The sequence below is a fragment of the Oncorhynchus mykiss genome, chromosome 11 (assembly GCF_057628025.1).
Source record: "Oncorhynchus mykiss isolate SJ-2025 chromosome 11, ASM5762802v1, whole genome shotgun sequence".
NCBI classification, from domain to species: Eukaryota; Metazoa; Chordata; class Actinopteri; order Salmoniformes; family Salmonidae; genus Oncorhynchus; species Oncorhynchus mykiss.
The window spans coordinates 74,351,092-74,378,859 of NC_143032.1; the positions used below are offsets into that span (position 1 = coordinate 74,351,092).

At 43.4% G+C, this 27,768-nt stretch overlaps 1 protein-coding gene across 2 annotated transcripts in view; it reads right to left on the reverse strand.

Moving 5' to 3' along the window:
- Positions 1-27,768, reverse strand: part of LOC110536359 (ATP-binding cassette sub-family A member 2) — a 129,674-nt gene that overhangs the window by 29,426 nt on the left and 72,480 nt on the right. For both annotated transcript variants that reach the window (XM_090189155.1, XM_036936262.2), the window contains exons 14-21: positions 27,002-27,175; positions 19,840-19,942; positions 7,095-7,209; positions 6,360-6,550; positions 2,697-2,847; positions 2,116-2,320; positions 691-849; positions 57-237 (exon numbers count right to left, since the gene is read on the reverse strand). In XM_090189155.1, the coding sequence (XP_090045281.1) occupies positions 57-237; positions 691-849; positions 2,116-2,320; positions 2,697-2,847; positions 6,360-6,550; positions 7,095-7,209; positions 19,840-19,942; positions 27,002-27,175 (1,279 nt within the window). The remainder of the gene's footprint in view (positions 1-56; positions 238-690; positions 850-2,115; positions 2,321-2,696; positions 2,848-6,359; positions 6,551-7,094; positions 7,210-19,839; positions 19,943-27,001; positions 27,176-27,768) is intronic.

Genomic DNA, 27,768 nt, shown 5'->3' on the forward strand with positions numbered 1-27,768 from the left:
AGAAATGACTGGGACCCTCTAACACACGTGGTCACATTCCCATTCATCTCTCTCACATGGTGGTTGTCTTGCCAGCTCCGTTGTGGCCCAGGAAGGAGACCACCTGGTTCTCATGAAGGTTCAGGCTCAGCTTGTTGAGGGCCAGCTTGTTGCCCGTCTTGTACACCTTGGTCAGCTTGTCTATACACACCACCAGGGGCAGGTGGCTGGGCTCTTCTTCCATACCACGCATCTCCTCTGGAGGGAGATAGAAAGAGAGATAATATGCCATTTGAAATGTGTCTATTCATTTGAAACTGTACTGTTTACTGTTCACTTTTGATTGATTATTTAACTTTTGCTTATTATCTATTCCACTTGTTTTGGAAATGTAAAAATATGTTTCCCATGCCAATAAAGGCCTTGAATTGAGAGAGAGAGAGAGAGAGAGAGAGAGAGAGAGAGAGAGAGAGAGAGAGAGAGAGAGAGAGAGAGAGAGATATAGGCATTGTCACAGAACAATGGCAGAACCTGAACCTATTTGAGATTCACACGTGTAAACTGATAATTTTTTTGTGGATCCATGCAGTAAACCACTGACAGAGGTGACAACAGATTAAACAGATTCTTGTTCCTAAAAGTTCAATACAAACATCTGGTAGGGCTTACCAGATCGCTGGTTGTCAGAGGTCAGGCTGCAGCTTGGCTTACCAGATCGCCGGTGTTCCATGGCACACGCCTGGTCCTCTTCCATGACACTCAGCCTGGCTGCTCCTCCCCAAGGCCACTCCCACGTCTCCACACGCCCACTGCCCAGCCAATAGGACTTCTGCAGGGGGAAGTACCACGGCCGGGGCAGCCCATACATCCCTGGAGGACAGAGACCACAGCAGACCACTTCTTTGACCAGGACCCATATGGAATAGAGCTCGCCTCCTTGCAATACTTAACTCTGCCATGGCTCGTAGGCCAAAGCCTATGGGAAAATAGTTTTGGGATAAACACTGAAAATAAGGTCTGTGGCAAACACAGGCTTAGGAGATCTTATACAATTTATTCTATGAGATAGCTGATAAAGATTAACGTCACTTTCTGTTAATTTTGAAGCATTTATGTTCAAAACATAAATGGGCTCCCATTGGTGCAGCGGTCTAAGGTGCTGCAGCTCAGTGCTAGAGGCGTCACTACAGATTCTGGTTCCATTCCAGGCTGTATCACAACCGGCCGTGATTGGGAGTCCCATAGGGCAGTGCACAATAAGCCTGTGTTGTCCGGGTTTGGCCGGTGTAGGCCGTCATTGTAAATAATAATTTATTCTTAACTGACTTGAAATAAAATACAAAAATAAGCATGTAAAACACAAAGGCTTCATAATTCATAAAGGTCATGTTAACTGACGGATATTATCTCATAGAACAAAGTGTATAAATCTCCTTAGCCTGTGTTAATCTCAGACCTTGTTTTTATCCCAAAACCCAATTTTGTTCCCCAATAATTTCCTTAATAGGAATGGCTGAACGAACTGGAGTTAACTCATATTTGGTCGCATGCTTCCCGGTAAAAACAGTTCACGCAAATATTATGAAAGACATTTGTGACGTTTTTGTTAATTTTGGTGTTCGGAGGGTTTTATCAGCTGTTCACACACATAAGATGTTTTCTTGAGGCAAGTCGAAGTTCAGTAGCTGAAGTCTAAGCCCCTTTGTCTGTGGTCAACAGTAGGGGTGGGAACTAAGGACGGTAGTTGCTGTCATTCAACAGCCAGGTAGCAGCTACTGTCTGCACTACACTACTAGATTTCATGCACATTTTTTCACTTGAGAAATACTGCACTAAACATCTTAGCTAGACGTAAAATTGTGCGACTAAGAACTGCAAAAATAGCCAAATACAATACATATTTCTTGATTTATCTTAGATTGATTCAGACTATTTTGAGGAAGTGTTATGGCTATGTTGTTACTATGGTGGCTCAAGTGGGACAAACAACAGTGCCTACAAAAAGACGGCGTTACTATTGTTCTCTATAGGATTCCATTTGGGATTCAGACCAATTACTACCATAAGCATAAGTGACAAAACAGGGACATAAAAGGTTAATCATTTAAGTGAGCAGCCAAAGACTTGGTTGTTTACCTGGATGCACAGCTTCTATGTACCAGGTGAGAACTCCATACACACTGGCATCGATGATGAGCATCATCATGGACAGACCAAGGTTAAAGTCATCGCCCTCTACAGGTGACTGGTTGATGGTGCGCCACTGGATGCCAACTCCTGACACCTCATACAGGGCAAAGTACTTAGAGCCCAGGCCGAACGCTGTGGTCGACATCAGAGACTGGAGAGAAAGGAGAGAATGAGAATAAAGACAACAGACAACGTGTTAAGAGCTATTGACATGTGTGAAGATCTTTCCAGATCTCACTGATTCAGACTGGTGAGAGAATATCATTGAATTTATCAATTCATGACTCTTGAAGCTTTGTTTGAATCCTTCTTAGCTTTTACTCATACATGTTGATACACCTATACACACCTGGAAGCAGGCCATCTGACACAGAGGAAAATAACTCAATCTAGCCATGAGCCCGGAGGGCCGTTTCTCTCTTTGAATTTGTCCAGACACAGGCTAAACATGGGCACCGTATGTGACTAACAAAAAATGAATAAAGTATGAGAGAGCTTCCGACAAGAGAACAGAGGCCAAGACTTACAGCAATGCACTTTTCAAAGGCGGTGATCTTGTCATGGGCCACCTCCTCCCTGATGGCCACGTACATGTAGGGGACGTAGCTTAAGAAGTAGATTATTCCGCCACAGGCAGACGCCAGCTTGGCCTTGGAGTAGATCACTGACACCAGGAAACTGACATAGACGGGACACAGACAGACAAACCAGAGTAAAATACCATTAGCATATTGAGATGTGTCCCAAATGGCACCCTATTCCCTATATAATATTGTACTTTTTACCAGAGCCCAAGGGGCCATGGTCAAAAGTAGTGCACTATAAAGGGAATAGGGTGCCATTTGTAAGACAACCTAACCATATTCAGATCATACACATTTCCCTGGAATGTCTAGCAAAGGAGCTGAGTCACTCTCTGTTTGATACATTAAGGACATGGCATTTTGAAGAAACACGTTCCTCACAAAATAGAAGTCGAAGGTTGACAAGTGAAACTGAGTGTTACCGCTTTTATCAAATCAGCCGCTAAATATCAGGGTGACTCATGATTCATTAGATCTCTAACATCATCAATGTGTGTGCAGTCACTGCTGCTCTGATGTCACAGAGAGAAAGAGAGATGAGAGAATCAACTAGATGTTGGAACATTGCTGCAGGGACTTGCTTCCATTCAGCACAAGAGAATTAGTGAGGTCGGGCACTGATGTTGGGTGATTAGGCATGACTCGCAGTTGGCATTCCAATTCCTCCCAAAGGTGTTCAATGGGGTTGAGTTTAGGGCTTTGTGCAGGCAGGTCAAGTTCTTCCACACCCATCTCAGCAAACCGTTTCTGTATGGACCTCGCTTTGCGCACATGGCATTTTCATGCTGAAATAGAAAAGGGCCTTCCCCAGATGGTGAAGCGCGATGCATCGCTCCAGTACGTGTTTCCACTGCTCCAGAGACTAATGGCGGCAAGCTTTACACCACTCCAGCCGACACTTGGCATTGCGCATGGTGATCTTAGGCTAGTGTGAGGCTGCTCGGCCATGGAAACCCATAAATGTTATTGTGCTGTCATTGCTTCCAGAGGCAGATTGGAACTTGGTAGTGAGTGTTGTAACCGAGGACAGACGATTTTTACTCGCTACACGCTTCACCACTTGGCGGTACCATTCTGTGAGCTTGTGTGGCCTACCACTTAGCCGTTGTTGCTCCTAGACTTTTCCACTTAACAATAACTTAACAATTGACCGGGTTCACTCCAGCAGGGCAAAAACTTCACAAACTTACTTGTTGGAAAGGTGGCATCCTATGACAGTGCCACATTGTAAGTCACTGATCTCATCAGTAAGGCCATTCTACTGCCAATGTTTGCCTATGGAGATTACATGGCTGTGTGCTCGATTTTATACACCTGTCAGCAACGGGTGTGGCTGAAATAGCCAACTCCACTCGTTTGAAGGGGTGTCCACATACTTCTGTATATACAGTGCATTCGGAAAGTATTCAGACCCCTTGACTTTTTCCACATTTTGTTACATTAGAACCTTATTCTAAAATGGATTACATAAAACATTTCCTCATCAATCTACACACAATAACCCATAATGGCAAAGCAAATAACTTTTACATTTTTGCAAACTTATTAAAAATAAAAAACAGAAATACCTTAATTATGTAAGTATACAGACCCATATCTATGAGACTTGAAATTGAGCTCACATGCATCCTGTTTCCATTGATCATCCTTGAGATATTTCCATCTGTTGTAAATGAAATTGATTGGACATGTTTTGGAAATGCACACACATGTCTATAGAAGGTCTCACCGTTGACCTTGCATGTCAGAGCAAAAACCAAGCCATGAGGTCGAAGGAATTGTCCGTAGACAAGTAAAGAATTTTAACAAAACAAGTCTGCTGCATTGAAGGTCCCCAAGTAAACAGTGGCCTCCATTATTCTTAAATGGAGGAAGTTTGTAACAATCAAGACCCTTCCTAGAGCTGGCCGCCCGGCAAAACTGAGCAATCGAGGGAGAAAGGCCTTGGTCAGGGAGGTGGCCAAGAACCGGATGGCCACTCTGACAGAGCTCCAGAGTTCCTCTGTGGAGATGGGAGAACCTTTCAGAAGGACAACCATGTCTGCAGCACTCCACCAATCAGGCCTTTATGATAGAGTAACAACACGAATGCCACTCCTCAGAAAAAGGCACATGACAGCCCGCTTGCAGTTTGCCAAAAGGCACCTAAATTCAGATTCTCTGGTCTGATGAAACCAATTTTGAACTCTATGGCCTGAATGCCAGGCGTCACATCTGGAGGAAACCTGGCACCATCCCTATGGCGAAGCATGGCGGTGGCAGAATCATAGTAAGGATGTTTTTCAGCGCTGGGGACTGGGAGACTAGTCAGGATCAAGGGAAAAATGAATGAAGCAAAGTACAGAGAGATCCTTCATGAAAACCTGCTACAGAGCGCTCAGAACCTCAGACTGGGACAAAGGTTCACCTTCCAACAGAACAACAACCCTAAGCACACAGTGAAGACAATGCAGGAGTGGCTTCAGGACAAGTCTCTGAATGTTCTTGAGTGTCCCAGCCAGAACCCGGACTTGAACCCGATCGATCATCTCTCGAGAGACCTGAAAATAGCTGTGCAACGACACTCCCCATCCAATCTGACAGAGCTGGAGAGGATTTGCAGAGAAGAATGGGAGAAACTGAGAGTCCTTTAGGTGCCTTTTGACCAACTCCAAGTGGCTGTCATGTGCCTTTTACTGAGGAGTGGCTTCCGCCTGGCCACTCTACCATAAAGGCCTGATTGGTGGAGTGCTGCAGAAATGGTTGTCCTTCTGGAAGTTTCTCCCATCTCCACAGAGGAACTCTGGAGCGCTGTCAGAGTGACCATCTGGTTATTGGTCACCTCCCTGACCAAGGCACTTCTCCCCTGATTGCTTAGTTTGGCCAGGCAGTCAGCTCTAGGAAGAGTGTTGGTGGTTCCAAACTTCATCCATTTAAGAATGATGGAGGCCACTGTGTTCTTGGGGGCCTTCAATGCTGCAGACATTTTTTGGTACCCTTCCCCAGACCGGTGCCTAGACACAATCCTGTCTCGGGGCGCTACAGACAATTCCTTCGACCTAATGGCTTTTGATTTGACATGCACTGTCAACTGTGAGACCTTATATAGACAGGTGTTTGCCTTTCCAAATCATGTCCAGTCAATTGAATTTACCACAGGTGGACTCCAATCAAATTGTAGAAGCATCTCAAGGATGATCAATGGAAACAGGATGCACCTGAGCTCAATTTCAAGTCTCATAGCAAAGGGTCTGAATACTTTGTGTAAATAAGGTATTTCTGTTATTTTTTTTTAAACCCGTTTTTGCTTCGTCATTATGGGGTATTGTGTGTAGATTGATGAGGCGTAACAAAATGTGGAAAAAATATTGTCAGGCAAAGTGATGCCCTATATATATCTGTATGCAGGCTTGCTTGGCTCAATATGTGATGATGACCAATTTGAGTTTATGACCATATCAGCTATAGATAATTAAAATGATTTGTTAAGAAGGGCCCCTCGACGAAGCCCCGCCCCCTCTGTACTGAGATCCTAGCTCAGCGTAGGCCTCTCCTACTTTTTGGGGTGTATGTCCACTCATGCTTTTTACTAGACTAACATCAGAGCAGTATGAGTGTCATCATTACCAGAACATGATCGTTGCGATGGCGTAGATGGAGAGGAAGAGCCAGATGATGAGGATGTCACTGTGGAGGAGCACTCTGCCATACTTCAAGATGGCCGTCAGGGCGGTCACTGAGATGGACAGCTGGACGAAGCCAGTAATGAACCAGGCCACCCAGTGGACCGCATTGTTCAGGCCCATCATCTTCATCACCTGCAGGCAGGCAGGGAGTACACAGGTTACCAGAAGAGGTTAATCCTATTTTTTTACAGTTTTACATGCACTTATATGAATGAGAATGTGATTTCAAACAAAATAATACAAGTATGTAAATATTCTAAATATTCAGAAAAACATATAGTACAAATTTCAAGTTTGAGATTTTTATTTGATTGAAATCAGTATTTTTCCAACAGAGGGCAGAACAGAGGTAGTAAATATGAGCGACTTCATCCTGCTACAGGTTGCCAAAGAGATGGCAGAGAGAAGATGGCATTAGTGATGCTGTTCCACTGTCACAGACAGACAGACACAGGACAGGACTCTGAGATCCTAGTGTAGACAGCAGTGGGGGTTGGTGAAGGGATAACGGATCATAATCTTGTCTAGAATGGAGTAAATGGAACGGTATTAATTAAACATGTGTGTTTGATGTGTTTGATACTGTGCAATTCATTCCATTTCAGCCATTATTATGAGCCTGTCCTCTAATTGAAAGTGCCAACAGCCACCACAGGTAGACATGTAAGCAGCTCACCTCTTTGAGCCGGTGCTCCTTCTCAGCCACAATGTGTTGGATCATCATGGCTACAGAGTACACCCAGGAGATCACCATGCACAGAGGCATCATGTGCTCGATCACAAACAGGAAGCTGTGGACCCATGACATGACATTTGTTAATGACAAAGCATAGGTTAAAGCAGGGAGGACAAAATACTACCAAAGGAATAAAACCATAGGGGAGATTGTGGTAAGTTGAACCCAAGGGTCAGTTGAGCCACCCCTTGTTTCTAGGAAACCATACACAAAATGTATAATTTGACCAAATATTTAGGAAGAGGTCATCATTTTTGTGTTAGAGGTTTCATGATGCTTGTATCTGAATCAAAGTAGATTCTTTAAAAATTGTTCTATACATATAAAGCTTCAATATGATGTCCTAAACCTAGAATGAAAGTATATTCTTGTAGCTTTGGGGGCTAATATACACTGTCAAAAAACACCCTATTATTAATTATTATGGAGTAACTGGTTCCACAACCTGTTAATAGTTTACTCAACTTTCAAGTGTCTAAGTGTTCCCTTAACTAAAAAATAGTTGGCGCAAACGTAACTCCAACTTCATAAAAATGTGGCAATTTAAATTGATGGGTTTGCTCAATTTTCTCATATGTTTATTCAACAATACATTATTATTTGGCATCTTAACTAATAGAGGACTGTGCAACTGGTTACACACACAGTGCTTTTAACTTACATATTTAATACACACGAGTCATTTGTGCATGTTCATTTATAATGTAAATATACTTCATCATGTCCTCACCTGGGATTTGAACTCACAGCCTCTTGGGTTCATGGCATGCTGAGCTTCCTGCTATGCCACCACGGATGTGTCAATTATCAGGTAATCTGACTATTCTCTCATCATTAATTTGATTCACTTCTTTAACGACACGACGTTTAGTTTTTCTGTATAGTTGTCTAATGTTGGTGGGGCATATTAATTACTCTGTTTTAATGTTACTCCTTAATCACTATGATAAATAACACAGTTTTTCTTGATTGTACTTTTAAAAATGCTGAGATTCACTTTGAAGTTCAAAGTGTAGTGTGATTGAAATTCTCTGTGCGTATCAGATTGTATATTTAGCATAATGCTATTTTGTTATAACCTGTCTTGGTTGGGTTCAAGCGAGTGATGGATTGACTAATCAAAGGAGTCTATCACTGATAAGCAATTTGGCAGTACGCCCAGAACATTGCTCTGGGAACTAGAAGGAGCCTGGTGTGATGTCAGTCTCATGCAGGAACCAACCATGCTTATATGACATGTGTAGCAGTATAAATGGACTTAAAAGGGAAAGGCCGTTTCAGAGTTTCATCAGGCTTGTATTGAGTTAGTGAACCTCTCCGCCGTGATAATAAAGATTGATTCATTTACTTTGAGTTTGAGTCCTTAGTGATGAATTTCCACAACAATGCTGGGGTCACGAAACAGGATGTTTGATCTTTGACGTGATCCATCAGTGAAGGTCTAAGAGGGAACACTGATGGCGCATTCTCCAGAAAGCTTAAGAGGGAAATTCCCGTCTCACCAAAGAGGATGAGGACCCATCCGGACCAGACCTCCACTGTGGGAGTAAACACAACATCCAAGAAACCTAGAAGGACAACTCAACTGATTTCAGTAAGTCAATTTAAATTAAGTAATGTTGTTTAAGAAGGGATCCAAGTTCTAAGAAAAAACTAGGCGAAGGTTCGGTGAACCTCGTTTATAACGTTATATAGGGCTTCTGTCCACCACCGCGGGTCATCTGATTTACTGGTAGGCATTGAGAGAACCATTAAAACGTTTGAGTAAAAACATGATCATTGGTGCCTCTCAGGCTGATTGCGCTGTGCTGATCGTTGCTGGTGGTGTGGATGTGAACACCTAAGAAAGTTCTGTGTGGACTTCAATTGACAACGTTATGTTGGGATTCTGTGTGATGTGAGGTGTGAAGACATTAAAGGAAAGATTACTATTACCGAATATGTTGCATGAATAGAACACTAGTGTGAAGGAGTTTGTGAAGAATATATATCTAAATATCTAAATTCCTGTATTATAAAATAAATAATGTAATTACAGAGACACAAAATACAAACATCGACATTGCCCAATAATGTGAACTTCGGGGCCCTGACAGAATATTTTGGAGTGGGGTGAACAAACAGTTAAATGGACTGAATGAATAAATAGAGCATTCACTTTAGATGGGACCCTCAGTACAGAGAGACCTGTAGAAGCCAGAGAAATGTTGGAAGAGAGAAGAGATACAGGAAAATAAAAGTTAAATAGGATGATTTCCACAAGAGGGATAGAGAAGTGGACCTATTGAAGGGCAAAACAGTGAAAGTATTAATGGTGAAGCAAGTAGACAAAGGAAAGGATTAATGGTGAAGCAATTAGACAAAGGAAAGGAAGCAGAAAAAAGTGAGAGAAGGACACAAGCATAGAAAAAAAGAGAACAGAGTGAATTCAGAATTTCCAACAGCACCATTGAGGGCACAGCCCTTACTGCTACCCCAACCACAGCTCCAATGCCATAGGGGGACAAGATCAAGTGCCACCACCCTACCAGTCACCTCAAACCACTCCACAGACACATTTTGGGAACTCCAGGCGAGCATAATTGCTCGTTGACTGGATTGAATCTTGCAAGGCCACAGCGACACAGAAATCCACCCTTACGCTTTGAAGACTATTTAAACCATGATGGATGACCGCAAGACCCCCATGCCACCCCTTTCACCAGACACACAAGAGTATTCAATATACCCCTCATACAATACCCAAACCTGCAGGAAGGAGCACCCATAACAGTGGAAATTCTATGGGATGTGGATGAAATCAAGGCAACAGTTAAATATGTCACTGATCCTGCTAAATGCAGTGAAATTTGAAGAAGTACAAGCTATAATAACAATGTACAATCCAACAACCATCGAAATTGAAGAAATACTCTGCCCTTGTCTGAAATTCAAGTGGATCCAGTGCAAAGGAGACTAGGACAGCAACGCAGCAAGAGATGGTTGTGAAAATCAGAACACACAGACTGGCAGGAAATCCACACTACAACAATGAAAACTGATGAGACCGTTAAAGATGACCAAGAGTGGATGGAAAAAATATTCCTTGCCTCTGACCAGGAAAGATAAACCAGTCTGCAGTGTCATGCTGGTGTCACTGGTTTACGCCAAGACCTAAAAACAGCTGTATAGGATGGGAAACGAAGACACTGGCTAATGTGAAACCACATATCAACCACACAGAAAGACAGATAAAAGCCAAGACTACAAAAGCTTGGGCTAATTTGCAAACGGCTCAGCTGATGTTCTACAGCGGAGCCGGAGGTCAAGGAAGAGAGAGATGATGGGGAGAGGTGCAAACTCTGGACGCCCGGAAAGAAACGGTTAAAAGTGTTAGAACTGTGATAAACCAGGACATTTCGCCAAAGACTGTTAAGATAATGAAGATAGAAAGGAGTTTAATGGACCTCCCAGAAACGTGAGGCTAAATTACTCTTTAGGAGGTGGACAATAGGATGAGGTGGAAACAAAAGATGAAGAAGCAGAAACACCCCTACAGATGTTACAACTAACTACTCTCTCAACAGAAAATTCACTGATTCACATTGAGATACTGAAATCCATTCCTAGAAGACACTGATGCAGCAGTCTCTGTCCTGATGAAATCAGCCCTGAAACTCATTCCTTCGAAAAGAACAATGCAAACTTATAATGACACAAGGCGAGACTCAGATGCGCTTTTGATTCTGGGCAGACTGCTGGGACGGGATAGCCCCCACTTCAACGTCAAAAGCGTCGACCTCAACCACAAACTGACGGGATGGGTCCGGATTGACGAGGATGGGAGCTGTAGTGAACCGATGCTTCAGGTCCACAAAGGCTCTGTCAACAGCTGGGGACCAGATGAACGGTACCTTGGGAGGTGGTGAGTGCAGAGAGGGGGGCCACCAGGGTGCTGTACCTTGAATGAAATGGCGATAGAAATTGGCAAACCCCATGAAACATTGTAGCTGCACCCCGGATGTAGGTTGGGGCCAATCCACTACTGCTTTCACCTGGACATTTCCTTCAGTGATGACGTATCCCAGAATGGAGATTGTAGAATGGTGGATCTCACACTTCTCCGCTTTCACAAATAGGCACTGAAGGACTTGTCGAACGTGGAGGACGTGTTCTTGGGCAGAACGGTAAAAAAAACTGGATATAGTCGAGGTAGATGAACACGAAATGATTTAACATGTCCCGGAGCACATCGTTTACCAGGGCCTGGAAGACAGCGAGGGTGTTAGTGAGACCAAACAGCATGACCTGGTACTCATATTGTCCGCAGGCAGTGTTGAAAGCGCTCTTCCACTAATCTCCTTCACTTATCCGAACCAGGTGGTAGGTATTCCAAAGGTCCAGCTTGGAAAAGATGTTAGTCCCCTGGAGAGGTTTGAAAGCCGAGGAGAGGAATGGTAGGGGGTAACGATTATTGATCGCTATGTCATTTAAGACCCCGGTAGTCAATGCACGGACGCAGGGTTTTGTCCTTCTTTTCCACAAATAAAAACCCTGCACCGGCAGGGGATGCAGAAGGACGGATGCTTCCAGCAGCCAGAGAGTCCTCAATATACTTCTCCACGGCCTTGGTCTCCGGGCCGGATAGGGAATATTTCTGATCACGAGGCGATGTGGTGCCTGGGGTAAGGTCAATGGCACAATCGTAAGGATGATTCGGGGGAAGCGAAGTAGTCCGTTTCTTGAGGGAACGGCAGAGAAATCCGAATCCCTGAGGAGGACATCTCGGGGAAGGCTGCACCCTGCTTTAAGGCAATGGGACTGACAGAACGGGCTCCAACCCAGGACTTAACTCGTGGTCCAGTCAATAACAGAGTTGTGGTTCTGGAGCCAATAAAATCCCAAAACAACAGGAACATGGGGGGAATTAATGAGGAGAAGCTGTATTGACTTACTGTGATTTCATGAAACCCGCAGATTAACGGGAACAGTGCTGTAACTCCAATGGAGCGGCCGTCCAGTGCTCTAGTGTCCATGGAAACAGAGAGGAGTTGAGTGGGGATACCTAATTCAGAAACTAGCGTAGCATCCATAAAACGTTCATCTGCCCCAGAGTCAATGAGCACGCGGAGAGACTTAGACTGGTCTCCCCACAGCAGTATCACAAAAAGAGGAGTGCGGGTGATGGGAATTGAAGAATTCCAAGTCTGGCTCAGCAGAGTACTTGTACCTACTAAAAAAATAGGTCTCATAACATGGCAGGTGGCTATATAATGTCCCACCCTACGTGAACGTTCATTAGGAGATCATCTAGCTCTGCCCAGTTGCAAAGGCTCAGGAGTATCAACTCACCCGTCACCGATGATTCTCAAGGGAACTCGGGTGGCTTCGGTTCTTCACAGAAATGCACACTTCGGGGATTTTCGGATTCCTTCGAAGGTGAGCAAGTAGCAGCAGATGGAAGAATGTTCCCGAGATCCAAACTCCTCTCTCTCCGGCGTTCAATCCTAATTGAAAGGGCGATGAGGGAATCACGTTCCAATGGTAACTCCCGAGCTGCGAGCTCGTCTTAGATTTCCTCCGATAGTCCATGAAGGAAGATGTCGAACAGAGCCTCCGGATTCCAGGCACTCTCGGCGGCAAATGTGCGAAAATCTACCTCGTAGTTTTCGGGCCACTTCTCTCCCGGACACCAGAGAAACGAATACCTTCCTCACCTCAGCCATGAAATCTTCCAGGTTTTGGCAAACGGCGGATTGTTGCTCACAAACAGCCGTTGCCCAGGAGAGCACCCTTCTGGACATTAGCGTATCTAATTACGCTATCTTCGATCGATCCGAAGGGAATGTAGATGGCTGAAGCTCAAAAATGAGGGCGCACTGGGAAAGAAACAGCGGCAGGTTCCAGGATCTCCGGGATAGAAGGGAAGTTACTGAGTGGCTGGGAGGTCTTAGATGTGGCGTGCTGTCTGCGAGCTAATTCACGGAATTGCTCCATTAATGCCTTGAACCCCTGGCCGTGGCGTTCCGCCAGAGATCGGAAGCCCCAATTAGGAGCTGAAGTAGCTCCACCTGTTTCTTAATGGTAGCTCCCTGCAGGGAGACAGCGTGACGGAGCTGGTCCAAGTCTGCTGGGTCAGTCATGGCCAGTTCGTATTATAAGGGGAGACCCAGATGCAGACACAGGGGGCAGATGGTTTGAGCTCTGATATTTATTATAGTCCAAGGGGTAGTGAAAAGGCAGGTCAGGGACAGGCAGCAGGCAGGCTCGAGGTCAAGGGCAAGCAGAATGGTCAGGCAGGCTCAGAGTCAGGACAGGCAAGGGTCAGAACCAGGAGGAAGAGAAAAACAGAGACTGGAAAAAAAACAGGAGCTAGGAGAAAAATGTTGGTTGACTTGGCAAACACAGGTATAAATACACAGGGGATAATGGGGAATATGGGCGACAACTGGAGGGGGGTGGAGACAAGCACAAGGACAGGTGAAACAGATCAGGGTGTGGCATCCCCTCTATTGAACCCCTCACATACCCCCTCCCAGTAGCATGGGAAACTGAGAAATAGAGACATCGATATTTGTATTCATCATCATGACCAGTAAATATTTTGGGAAGAGACCTCATGTCCTGTGACCCAGAGGGTGTCTCCATTCAGTCACCAACAAGTGGAATTTTCCCATGTATGGCACAGTCTTACTATGCCTGGCATTTGGAAGATGCAGACAGGGAAGGAGAACTCAGAGGGATGTCTCTTACATCCCAAAATCAGGAAGACTGGGAGGTTCCAAAACACCTTCACTACACAACAGCAGTTCCCTCCATTGAAGTAGAACAAGGCTATGATATACGCTGGACAAATTTCCCAGAAAAAAAATGAACTGAGAATCTATGGCAGGTACTATGGTGAATCATTAACCGCAGCAGTCCTCCTCACAGTCCTCCTCACAGATGCACCGAGAGAACTGTATGATGTGAATGGTGTTGTCCCCCACTGCAGTCTATCAAAAACCAAAGACATGAAGAGGGAAGACACTGGGCCTTGGATGAAAGGCGTTATGGATGCAACTGATTAGGTGATGTGGCAAGGAAATGGGAAGTGCTGTTGTCACCACTTTAGAGACTGTGGAAAGTGCACTTTTTGGCTTAACACAAGCATGCATATTGGCAAAGGATAAAGCAGTAAAAAATTGCACTGACAGCAGTATGCTTCTGGTAAAACAATTGCTCATGGATAGTTGCTAAAAGCAACATTGTTACTATCCTCTGTTGCTGTGGTGAAGTGTCAGGCTCATACCAGTGGTAAAGATAGCTTTTCTCAAGGGAATGCTAAAATCAGACTGTGCAGCGAAAACTAGCTGCTTCCTCTTTTCTTTCCCCCCTTTTCAGTTCCTGTTTTTCACTAACCATTACTCTGTAAATGATATTGTTGCTTTGCAGGCAAGGTTTGATGCATCAGAAATGCGTAAGTGGACTGGACATTGACATATGGACACCTTGGGAGTGTGGCAGGATAATTTGAGCAAACCAGACATGCCCCGTTGTACTTTCCTATTCCTCACAAAGTTGTCACACGGTCAAGACCATGCATCAAAAAGAGGGATGGTAGATCTTGTAAATAAATACTGGAGTACTGTGGGATTTACTGTGTTTGCTGAAAAGTTTTGTAAAAAATATATATATATTTGTTTGACTAACAATGTAGGACGTGGTACTTCTATAACCCCCACATCTCACCCATGGCCAGAAGGACCTTTTGAGAATTTGATGATGGACTTCATTGAATTATCCCCATGTGAAGGAAACAAATATTGTTTATTTATTGTTGATATGTTTTCCAAGTGGGTTGAGGCATTCCCATGTCAAAGAGCCACAGCATGTAATGTGGACAAAGCTCTCCTGCGAGACATCATTCCAAGGTAGTCGGTAGACATTACGTAAACAAGATTGTTCAGTCCTTATCAGAAGCAATGCAGGTTGACATGAGACCGCACTGTGCCTACCACCCACAGTCAGGGGATGCTGTACAACACGCCATGTATATAGTCCCGCTATTGGTTTTTACTGCTGCTCTTTAATCATTTGTTATTCTTATCTCTTACTTTTTTGTTGTTGGTATATTTTCTTAAAACTGCATTGTTGGTTAAGGGCTTGTAAGTAAGCATTTCATGTGACAAATAAAATTGGATTTGATTTGATAACCAAACGCTAAATAACAAATTGACCAAACTCATGGCAGAAACGAGTCTGTCCTGGGTAAAAGTACTCCCTTTGGCACTGATGAGCATGAGAGGTAGGTCTCACACTGACTGGACTCCCCATGAGAATGACTAACAATCCTTTCCCCCGAAATAGGTTAACCCTTCAAGGAATGGAGGACCTGGTGGCTTATTGTGTATCTCTTAACAGTGTTCTTAATACTCTCTTCTCACAAGTGAAGGCTTCTCTGCCAAACCTTGCAGGTGTTGCTCACCACAACGTGAAACCAGGACATTTCATTGTGGTCAAGGATCTTCAAAGTAAAAGTTGGAAAGACCCCAGGTGAAAGGGAGCATACCAGGTGCTCCTGACCAAATCCTTGGCTGTCAAGGTAGCAGAACGAGATACGTAGACACATACATCCCACTGCAGGAAGTTGCGAGAACCAGGAAATCAGAATGGTGAGGAGGATCGGTGCATGCGAAAGGACCTGTTTCTGGATTGGTCTCACGTGATAGTGGAGACCGTCGTCTGCCTCCTGCTGGTCAGTAATGACCTAGAAGGATACAGGGACCGTCCCCAGCCAACGGGACCACCGCAGGCCCGGAGTAGAGGCACAGAAGAAGCTGGTAAGGTTGTGAGAGGAAAACAAGACTTCAAAGACACTATGAACTCATTCCTTTCCACAGCACAGATGCTGGCGAATGGGCTCTCCCCAAGCACTTCCTGTTGGGTCTGTGGGCTAGGCCCATAGGGGGTAGGTGATGGGCTCCCTTTACTGGGTGTCCCAGCCGGTGTAAATTAGACTTTTCCATGCTTCCAGCACTGAGGTTTACAATTCCCCTCCTTGACGACCGGACCTTATTTTGCTTTTTATAACCAAACTTGGATAAGTAGTTATAGAAAATAAAATCTGTCCCACACCCATCCCAATAGAATGCTGGTGTATACAGGCTAATGGGTATGTCTACCTAGGTGAAAATGTGTGCAATTGTACAATGGACTGATGGAGAATCAAATTGATCACTGACAGTTTATTATTTGCAGATGGGCAGACTCTCAAATGTAACTGTGTTCTTCTCAGTGCTTCATATAACCTTGGAAACAAGTAAATCAGACCCTAATGGGACCTATTGGTTATGTCGGAACAGCGCATATTATTATTATCCTACCAGATAATTTGGGGGTAGTGTGTACTATTGGGTTCGTTGTTCCTGCTATGAGAGCAGTGCCAGATGACGTATAATTCATTTCCCGGGATATTGTCCCCCTGCAGCAGTGCTCACTGGCAGGGATTACTCATATTCAAACGGCCCTGTCACAATTTACTGGTGTAATGCTCCCTATTTATGGAGTGGCTAATGCTATGTCAAAAGCCCTTAAGGCCTTCAGTACTGAAATGGTAGCACTTCGAAAATTGGCCTTACAAAATCGTGAAGCTCTAGACTACCTATGAGGAAGTCAGGGAGGAATGTGTGCAGTCATGGGAGATGAGTGTTGCACCTTTGTTCCTGACTCATCTATGAATGTCACCTATTTAGCAGATTACATAGCAGAGACTGCTTGAGGCACTGTGCTCTTCTTTTGTCTCACAGGTCTAAGCAACTATTATGTCCACTGTTAGTTTGATTTGGCTAAAATAAATGCCATCTGCTGATGAGAATGATGAAGATAATGAGGACTACAAGGAACTCACTGAAGGCCATGAAGTGCATGACCATGTTCCCCCCCCTGCTTATGGTGATAGAATTGACATAAATTAAATTGTGTAATGAAGCATGTGTGTAACTGTATGAAGCGAAGGTCTTAAGTTAAACCATCCTACTGCAATGGTTTTACAAGTGTAAGGGCTATGAAATAAGCATCAGTTACTAGCCAGATTGTACAACCCAGAATGAAGGGTTTGAACGGATACAGTGTCTGGTTTTATGTGTTGATTTCGCCAACTTTTAATAGAAGTATTTTGATAGAACGTCCTTTGATAGTTTTAGCCATAATCTAATGCTTACCTTAAAATGTAACAATAGTTATCACAGAGTGATAAAAGGAGTAAACGTTCTCTGTGTGTATCAGATCGTATGTTTAGTCAAATGCTGCTTTGTGATAACCTGTCTTGGTTGGGTTCATGTGACAATGTACAATAGACTGGGTTGGGTTCATGTGACAATGTACAATGGATTGGGTTGGGTTCATGTGACAATGTACAATGGACTGGGTTGGGTTCATGTGACAATGTACAATGGACTGGGTTGGGTTCATGTGACAATGTACAATGGACTGGGTTGGGTTCATGTGACAATGTACAATGGACTGGGTTGGGTTCATGTGACAATGTACAATGGACTGGGTTGGGTTCATGTGACAATGTACAATGGACTGGGTTGGGTTCATGTGACAATGTACAATGGACTGGGTTGGGTTCATGTGACAATGTACAATGGACTGGGTTGGGTTCATGTGACAATGTACAATGAACTGGGTTGGGTTCATGTGACAATGTACAATGGACTGGGTTGGGTTCATGTGACAATGTACAATGGACTGGGTTGGGTTCATGCGAGTGATGGATTGACTACACAAAGGAGTAAACCACACTATCACTGATAAGTAATTTGACAGTACAACCAGAACATTACTCTGGGAACTAGAAATAGTGATACAATATCTCAGTTTCAAGTTAAGAAGCCTGGTGTGGTATCAGTTAGTCTCATGCAGGAATCAACCATGCTTATATGACTTGCTTGTGTAGCAGTATAAAGGGACTGAAAAGGGAACAGTCATTTTCAGAGTTTCATCAGGCTTATATTGAGTTAGTGAACCTCTCCGGCCGTGATAACAAAGATTGATTCATTTACTTTGAGTTTGAATCCTTAGTGGTGAATTTCCACGACAGTAGCAATACAGGTGAAATCAGTTATTGACACAGACATGGTAGCGTATCAGGATGATTAAAATGCTTTGCACCAAGAGGTTATGAGATTAAATCCCAGGTGAGTAAATATGAATTACTGTATAAAATAATTGAACATGCACAATGTATGTCAATGTGTGTCAAATATGTCTGTTAAAAACATTGTATGTTAAAAGCTCTGTGTGTGTAACTAGTTCCACAGACCTTTTTTAGGAAAGTAATAATATTTTATAGTTGAATGAACATATGAGACTATTTGAGCAAACACATTATTTGAAGTTTACAGAATTTGTGCCTACGTTTTCTCATGTTGGGCCAACTCATAATGTTAAGTTCAGGTAATTGTCACGTTCGTTTGTAGAGACGGACCAAGGCGCAGCGAATGTTGAGTTCCACATCATTTATTATAAAGTGAAACTTAGCAAAACAAACAATAAACAATAAACGACCAATGAACCGTGACTAAGGAGATGCTGCGTGCACCAACTCAAAACAATATCCCATAAACACAGGTGGGAAAAACAGCTATTAAATATGATCCCCAATTAGAGACAACGATTACCAGCTGCCTCTAATTGGGAATCATACACAATCACCAACATAGAAAAACAAACCTAGAACCCCACATAGAAATAATAAACTAGATAAACCCCCCCAGTCACGCCCTGACCTACTCTACCATAGAAAATAAAGACTCTCTATGGTCAGGACGTAACAGTAATACTTTTGCCGAAAGGTTGAGTAAACAAAAGAAGTCTGTGTAATCAGGTACTTAATAACATTTAGTTGAAACAGCTAGATATTTTGTTTACAGTGTAGTCAAAATGTTTTCCTTGGGGTATGTTGAGACAATGGATGAGCCAATGTCAAGTTGAACAAATGTAAGTGTTTTCTTCACAGGCGTAATGCTAGGCATTATCACCGGGATATGAGGCATCAACGGGCCTGGTCTATGTTAAAAGTGGAAAATATGCTTAAAATTATGAAAAGACTAAAAGTGGTTGTGATTCTGTTGAATTGCGTTTGGGAAATAAAGATAGACATGGTTTTAAAAGGGTAGTGGTAATATTTAATTCAGTACAGAAATGTGTAGGAGGCTTAACTTACTCCATACGGGGTAAGTTGTGTCAAGATACTATTTTTTGGGGGACAAGCTATGTTTTCAAAACTGCAATGTTTACATGAATTCTGATTATTTCCAGGTATACATAACATCCCAAAATATATGTAGATATTTCTGTTAAAAATAATACTATATTTCTCTTGACGCAGTGATGCTGAATGTAAAACGCATCTCAACAGTGAGAGTTATGCATCTTAAGTTAGGATATGGACATAAATGAGAGTCAGGGTCTGAGAGAGATGATTAGAGTAAAGAATAGATACAGTAACATGTCTTGCTCATCTCTAGTGTAGCTACCAAAGGAAGATGTGTGACATATTTCATTATTTACCTATCTACCTAATATACGTGGACGATGCAAAGTCATCATCTCAGAAGTAACATAAAAATAGAAGTGATACAATTAACAGTTATTGTTTTTAAAGGAAAACGGAAAGTGAGAGAGAGGAGAGGTGTATAGAGAGAGTTCCAGGTCTTACTCGTCTCTGGTGTAGCAGGGGTAGGGGAACATCTGAACATAGTTCCCAGGCTCCACCACGTCATGACCCACAAACGTGTTAATGATGGCTCTCTCTATCATATCTGAGGACACACAGGCAGGAAGACAGGAAGACACGCACACACACACACACACACGCACACACGCGCACACACACACACACACACACACACACACACACACACACACACACACACACACACACACACACACACACACACACACACACACACACACACACACGTACACACATCAAGACGCAGCAGAGATGACAGGGCCACTCTACACCTCACTGAATAAGCCGTCCCATCAAGTTCTATCCTAACCACACTACCCAATGCAATGTGGTAATCAGTGTGGTTTACAATACAGAGGTAAAAATCGATCTGTTCTGGATTAAATCAATGGTATTGTCTCAGTGAGCCCAGGATGTCTCTATGTACAGTACACTCAACAGACCGCCATGTCAGTTCCAATGCATTATTTGTATTAACTTTATGTGTCAAATAAGCAGCTTGTCTTTTTCTCTCCTGCTTCGTAAATAAAAGATGAATCTCTGAGAAAAAGTGCTGTATATGCAGCTTGGCGTTGGCACCCACACAGGTGTGCCCACTTCAGGATCACCAGTTTACCACAATATATATATATATATATATATATATATATATATATATATATATATAATATATTGTGGTAAACTGTGGTAAACTGGTGATCCTGAAGTGAATATTCCTTTCTTTTAGGGGGTTGATCAGCTTTAATATTGTGGATAGATTGTAGCTTCCATCAATGTAATTATAATTTCAATCCCCCATATATTTTTGAGTAAATATATATATATATATATATATATATATATATATATATATATATATATATATATATACACACAGACACACATAAGCATGCATACATATACACATACCTATACATACGTTTGGATTTCTATTTGCCATATATTTTTCAACTGTGCTGGGATGCTTCACAAAAGTTCTGACCCTTTATATTCTCATAGTTTCTACAGATTGTAAATTGAAGATAAACATTTTTGCTAGCTCCAGGTAAATGTTGCAATTCTTCAGCCATTCCTGGACCTGTGACCAAAAACGAGCTACATATAGACAGTACCAAAATAAATGATCTAATGACTCTACCTCCTCACAGCAAAATCTGCAGAGCTGTTAATGTTGTATCCCCCATATATATATAATATTCTATTGGTTGCAAGAATTAGGTATAATGATTTATATTGAAAAATTCAACGTTTTGCGTGTCAATTCATAAACCATGTGCCATGGAATCGGAACATCGAAAATATCTTGCCACTATTTTGCAATCTATATGGCACAGCTGTCAATTTTGTGGTCCTTAAATGAAACGCGTATATATTTTTAATTTATCACAATTTTCTTTAACCAATTTTGGTCTTTAATGCAACAAAACAATACTTTTGACACAACAATTGTGTCCTCAGTGAACCCACTTTAGGCAGTTGATTTAGAGTCTATAGTCTATGTATATCCTGTTAACACTTTCCCATTGTGCAGATAACGCTGAAAAGACAAGTGCAGCCTTGAATTTACCAAGCAACAACACAACAACGATACAAAAACGACACAACGACACAACAAGGAAAGAAAAACAATGACACAATAACGACACAACAACAATACAACAACATCTCAACAACATTTGAAAATACCATCATTCAAATTCTGTAAAAAACATAAGAGTTTTGCTCATATTAATTAATTTGATTTAGCGAAGGTTCCAGTCTGTTTTTGTTTTGTCTAAATCCTTCGTAGCTGTGATGTTGATATTAATGGCTTGACAGTTTGTAGCTCTGATACTGATGCTAATGCAAATTATTATTTTTTGAATTAATTTTATTTCACCTTTATTTAACCAGGTAGGCTAGTTGAGAACAAGTTCTCGTTTGCAACTGCAACCTGGCCAAGATAAAGCAAAGTAGTGTGACACAGACAACAACAAAGAGTTACACATGGAGTAAACAATAAACAAGACAATAACACAATAAACAAGTCAATGACACAGTAGAAAAAAAATAAAGTCTATATACAGTGTGTGCAAAAGGCATGAGGAGGTAGGCAATAAATAGGCCATAGTAGCGAATAATTACAATTTAGCAGATTAACACTGGAGTGATAAATGAGCAGATGATGATGTGCAAGTAGTGATACTGGTGTGCAAAAGAGCAGAAAAGTAAATCAAATAAAAACAGTATGGGGATGAGGTAGGTAGATTGGTGGGCTATTTACAGATGGACTATGTACAGCTGCAGCGATCGGTTAGCTGCTCAGATAGTTGATGTTTAAAGTTGGTGAGGGAAATAAAAGTCTCCAACTTCAGAATTTTTTTCAATTCGTTCCAGTCACTGGCAGCAGAGAACTGGAAGGAAAGGCGGCCAAATGAGGTGTTGGCTTTGGGGATGACCAGTGAGATATACCTGCTGGAGCGCGTGCTAAGGGTGGGTGGGTGTTGTTATCGTGACCAGTGAACTGAGATAAGGCAGAGCTTTACCTAGCATAGAATTATAGATGACCTGGAGCCAGTGGGTCTGGCGATGAATATGTAGCGAGGGCCAGCCGACTAGAGCATACAGGTCGCAGTGGTGGGTGGTATAAGGTGATTTGGGAACAAAACGGATGGCACTGTGATAGACTGCATCCAGTATGCTGAGTAGAGTGTTGGAAGTAATTTTGTAGATGACATCGCAGAGGTCGAGGATCGGTAGGATAGTCAGTTTTACTAGTGAAGGAGGTGAAGGAGGCTTTGTTGCGAAATAGAAAGACGATTCTAGATTTGATTTTGGATTGGAGATGTTTAATATGAGTCTGGAAGGAGAGTTTACAGTCTAGCCAGACACCTAGGTATTTATAGTTGTCCACATATTCTAGGTCGGAACCATCCAGGTGATGGATGGTGATGCTAGTCGGGGGGGCGGGTGCGGGCAGCGAACTGTTGAAAAGCATGCATTTGGTTTTACTAGCGTTTAAGAGCAGTTGGAGGCCACGGAAGGAGTGTTGTATGGCATTGAAGCTCATTTGGAGGTTAGTTAGCACAGTGTCCAAGGAAGGGCCAGAAGTATACAGAATGGTATCGTCTGCGTAGAGGTGGATCAGGGAATCGCCCGCAGCAAGTGCGACATCATTGATATATACAGAGAAAAAAGTTGGCCTGAGAATTTAACCCTGTGGTACCCCCATAGAGACTGCCAGAGGTCTGGACAACATGCCCTCCGATTTGACACACTGAACTCTGTCTGCAAAGTAGTTGGTGAACCAGGCGAGGCAGTCATTAGAGAAACCAAGGCTATTGAGTCAGCCGATAAGAATACGGTGATTGACAGAGTCGAAAGCCTTAGCCAGGTCGATGAAGACGGCTGCACAGTACTGTCTTTTATCGATGGCGGTTATGATATCGTTTAGTACCTTGAGCGTGGCTGAGGTGCACCCGTGACCGGCTCGGAAGCCGGATTGCACAGCGGAGAAGGTACGGTGGGATTCGAAATGGTCATTTATCTGTTTATTAACTTGGCTTTCAAAGACTTTAGATAGGCAGGGCAAGATGGATATAGGTCTGTAACAGTTTGGGTCTAGGGTGCCACCCCCTTTGAAGAGGGGGATGACCGCGGCAGCTTTCCAATCTTTAGGAATCTTGGACGATACGAAAGAGAGGTTGAACAGGCTGGTAATAGGGGTTGCAACAATGGCAGTGGATAGTTTTAGAAAGAGAGGGTCCAGATTGTCTAGCCCAGCTGATTTGTACGGGTCTAGGTTTTGCAGCTCTTTCAGAACATCTGCTATCTGGATTTGGGTGAAGGAGAAGCTGGAGAGGCTTGGGCGAGTAGCTGCGGGGGAGGCGGAGCTGTTGGCCGAGGTTGGAGTAGCCAGGAGGAAGGCATGGCCAGCCGTTGAGAAATGCTTGTTGAAATTTTCGATTATCATGGATTTATCAGTGGTGACCGTGTTACCTAGCCTCAGTGCAGTGGGCAATTGGGAGGAGGTGCTCTTGTTCTCCATGGACTTTACAGTGTCCCAAAACCTTTTGGAGTTAGAGCTACAGGATGCAAATTTCTGCTTGAAAAAGCTAGCCTTTGCTTTCCTGACTGACTGCGTCCATTGGTTCCTGACTTCCCTGAACAGTTGCATATCGTGGGGACTATGTGATGCTATTGCAGTCCGCCACAGGATGTTTTTGTGATGGTCAAGGGCAGTCAGGCCTGGAGTTAACCAAGGGCTATATCTGTTCTTAGTTCTGCATTTTTTGAAAGGGGCATGCTTAACTAAGATGGTGAGGAAATTACTTTCAAAGAATGACCAGGCATCCTCGACTGACGGGATGAGGTCAATATTCTTCCAGGATACCCGGGCCAGGTCGATTAGAAAGGCCTGCTCGCAGAAGTGTTTTAGGGAGCGTTTGACAGAGGTGAGGAGTGGTCGTTTGACCCATTGCGGATACAGGCAATGAGGCAGTGATCGCCAAGATCCTGATTGAAAACAGCAGAGGTGTATTTGGAAGGCAAGTTGGTCAGGATAAAGTCTATGAGGGTGCCCATGTTTACGAATTTAGGGTTGTACCTGGTGGGTTCCTTGATGATTTGTGTAAGGTTAAGGGTATCTAGCTTAGATTGTAGGACTGCCGGGGTGTTAAGCATATCCCAGTTTAGGTCACCTAACAGAACGAAATCTGAAGCTAGATGGGGGGCGATCAATTCACAAATGGTGTCCAGGGCACAGCTGGGAGCAGAGGGGGGTCGATAGCCGGTGGCAACAGTGAGAGACTTATTTCTGGAGAGGTTAATTTTTAAAATTAGAAGTTCAAACTGTTTGGGTATAGACCTGGAAAGTATGACAGACCTTTGCAGGCTATCTTTGCAGTAGATTGCAACTCCTCCCCCTTTGGCAGTTCTATCTTGACGGAAAATGATGTAGCTGGGTATGGAAATCTCAGAATTGTTGGTGGCCTTCCTAAGCCAGGATTCAGACATGGCAAGGACATCAGGGTTGGTAGGAGTGTGCTAAAGCAGTGAGTAAAACAAACTTAGGGAGAAGGCTTCTGATGTTGACATGCATGAAAACAAGTTTTTTTCGATCACGGAAGTCAATAAATAAGGGTGCCTGGGGACACGCAGGGCTTGGGTTTACCTCCACATCGCCCGAGGAACAGAGGAGGAGTAGGATGAGGGTACGGCTAAAGGCAAAACTGGTCGCCTAGAGCGTTGGGGACAAAGAATAAAAGGAGCAGATTTCTGGGCGTGGTAGAATAGATTCAGGGCATAATGTGCAGACAGGGGTATGGTGGGGTGCGGGTACAGCGGAGGTAAGCCCAGGCACTGAGTGATGATAAGAGAGGTTGTATCTCTGGATAAGCTGGTTATAATGGGTGAGGTCACTGCATGAGTGGGAGGTGGGACAAAGGAGATATCAGAGGTATAATGAGTGGAACTAGGGGCTCCATTGTAAACTAAAACAATGATAACTAACCTAAACAACAGTATACAAGGCATATTGACATATGAGAGAGACAGACATACATCGAGGCATAAAGTAATCATAGGTGTTGATTTGGAGAGCTAGCTAAGACAACAATGGGTGAGACAACAGCTAATCAGCTAAAACAACAACAGGTAAAATGGTGATGACTGGGCAGAGAGGGTTGGTTAACTACACACAGAGCCTGAGTTCGCGGCTGGGGCCGACAGATAGACAACAAAAAAACACACAAAAAAATAAATAAACAAAACAAAAAAATAAACAGAATGGTGTACCGTGATTAATGGACAGTCCAGCGGGTATCAGCTATGTAGCCAAGTGATCATAGGGTCCAGGGGGCAGCAATAGATGGAACAGGGAAGCCGCGGAGTAGTCGCTACCATGCTAGCACGCGGGCGACACGGCGTTTAAAGTTAGTACCCCGGGGTTAGTAGACGTGTCTGCTCTGATGTCCGACAGAGGCCGGTTGAAGGCACAGCGGATGGAGTATTTATCAGCATACCAGTTGTGGTGGTGCGGCGGGGCGCCGTGTCGACTAAGGATCCAAGCCAGATGGCGAAAGAGGTATTGTAGTTGTAGTAGTTTAGTTTTCTATCCAGGAGATGCGCCTGAATCACGGCTAACTGGTGCTAGCTTCGGGGCAGTGGCGTTAGCCACTATAGCCACTCGGTAGCAGCGGTGATCCGGTGCCAAGGTCCAGAGCTTACGGCAAGGATCCGGTGGAGTAGTGTGTTCTAGCCGTGTTTGGGTGGAGTCCAGGTGAACAACTGAGTAGGCCGGGAGGTGGGCCTCAGGGAAAGCTTCGGTACTGGGTAACTTGGTGGGTGCTAGCTAGCTGTGAAGATCAGGAGAATGGTCCAGGGATTACGGCAGGAATCCGACGTTGTAGTGGAGAGACAGTCCGTTACTGGTAGGCTGGCGAGTATTATCCAAGCTAAAAAAAGGAATGGTACCTGTGCAGAAGGTAAAGGCCACTAGCAGTGGCTAACAATGACTAAAAAGCTTGTAGCTAATTAGCTGATTAGCTTCTGATGGCTAGGTGGTTCTTGCTATAAGGTTTAAAAATTAAAAATAATAGCGGTTCCGTATCACATTGGGTGAGGCAGGTTACCGGAAGGTATAATTGAACTAAAATGGAGAAGAGATTGAAAATAAAATATATATATACAAAAAAATACGAAAAAATACAAAAGTACACGAGAGGACGAACAAAACACGTCTGCACTGCTACGCCATCTTGGATAGACACTGGTGGATAGATAGTTGTCTGGAGTTGGCTAATATTGGTTAGAGTTTAAATTAATTGTCTAGTGTTGTCTAGAGTTGTCTAGTGTTGTCTAGAGTTGTCTGAAGTTGTCTAGAATTGTCTATTGTTGTCTAGTGTTGGCTAAAGTTGTCTAGTGTTGTCTAGAGTTGTCTGAAGTTGTCTAGAATTGTCTATTGTTGTCTAGTGTTGTCTAGAGTTGTCTAGTGTTGTCTAGAGTTGTCTGAAGTTGTCTAGAATTGTCTATTGTTGTCTAGTGTTGGCTAAAGTTGGCAAAATTAATCTAAAGCAGAAACATGCTGGCAACATTTCAGTCTACATTTACCCTTCAGTAGTCAAGATGGAGGATTCTGGACACGTACCCTGGATCCACACAAAGCCATAGAGAAAGTAGAACTTTCCCCCCGTGTTGGGCCCCGGGCGCCAGTAGGCCCGGCGGATCTCGTTGGTTTTCTCTGTGAAGCTGGAGTTCTGTCTGATCTTATAGAGGACATGAGGAGGCAGGGAGCCATCTCTGTTGGTCTGGAATATCACACCTGGAAGAGAGGGAGAGGGACATTCTATTACAGTGATATAGCTACAGTATATATTTCACATGACTTCCTCATAATGTCACACCTGGAAGAGAGGGAGGGGGACATTCTATTACAGTGATATAGCTACAGTATATATTTCACATGACTTCCTCATAATGTCACACCTGGAAGAGAGCGAGAGGGACATTCTATTACAGTGATATAGCTACAGTATATATTTCACATGACTTCCTCATAATGTCACACCTGGAAGAGAGGGAGGGGGACATTCTATTACAGTGATATAGCTACAGTATATATTTCACATGACTTCCTCATAATGTCACACCTGGAAGAGAGGGAGGGGGACATTCTATTACAGTGATATAGCTACAGTATATATTTCACATGACTTCCTCATAATGTCACACCTGGAAGAGAGGGAGGGGGACATTCTATTACAGTGATATAGCTACAGTATATATTTCACATTACTTCCTTATAATGTCACACCTGGAAGAGAGGGAGGGGGACATTATATTACAGTGATATAGCTACAGTATATATTTCACATGACTTCCTCATAATGTCACACCTGGAAGAGAGCGAGGGGG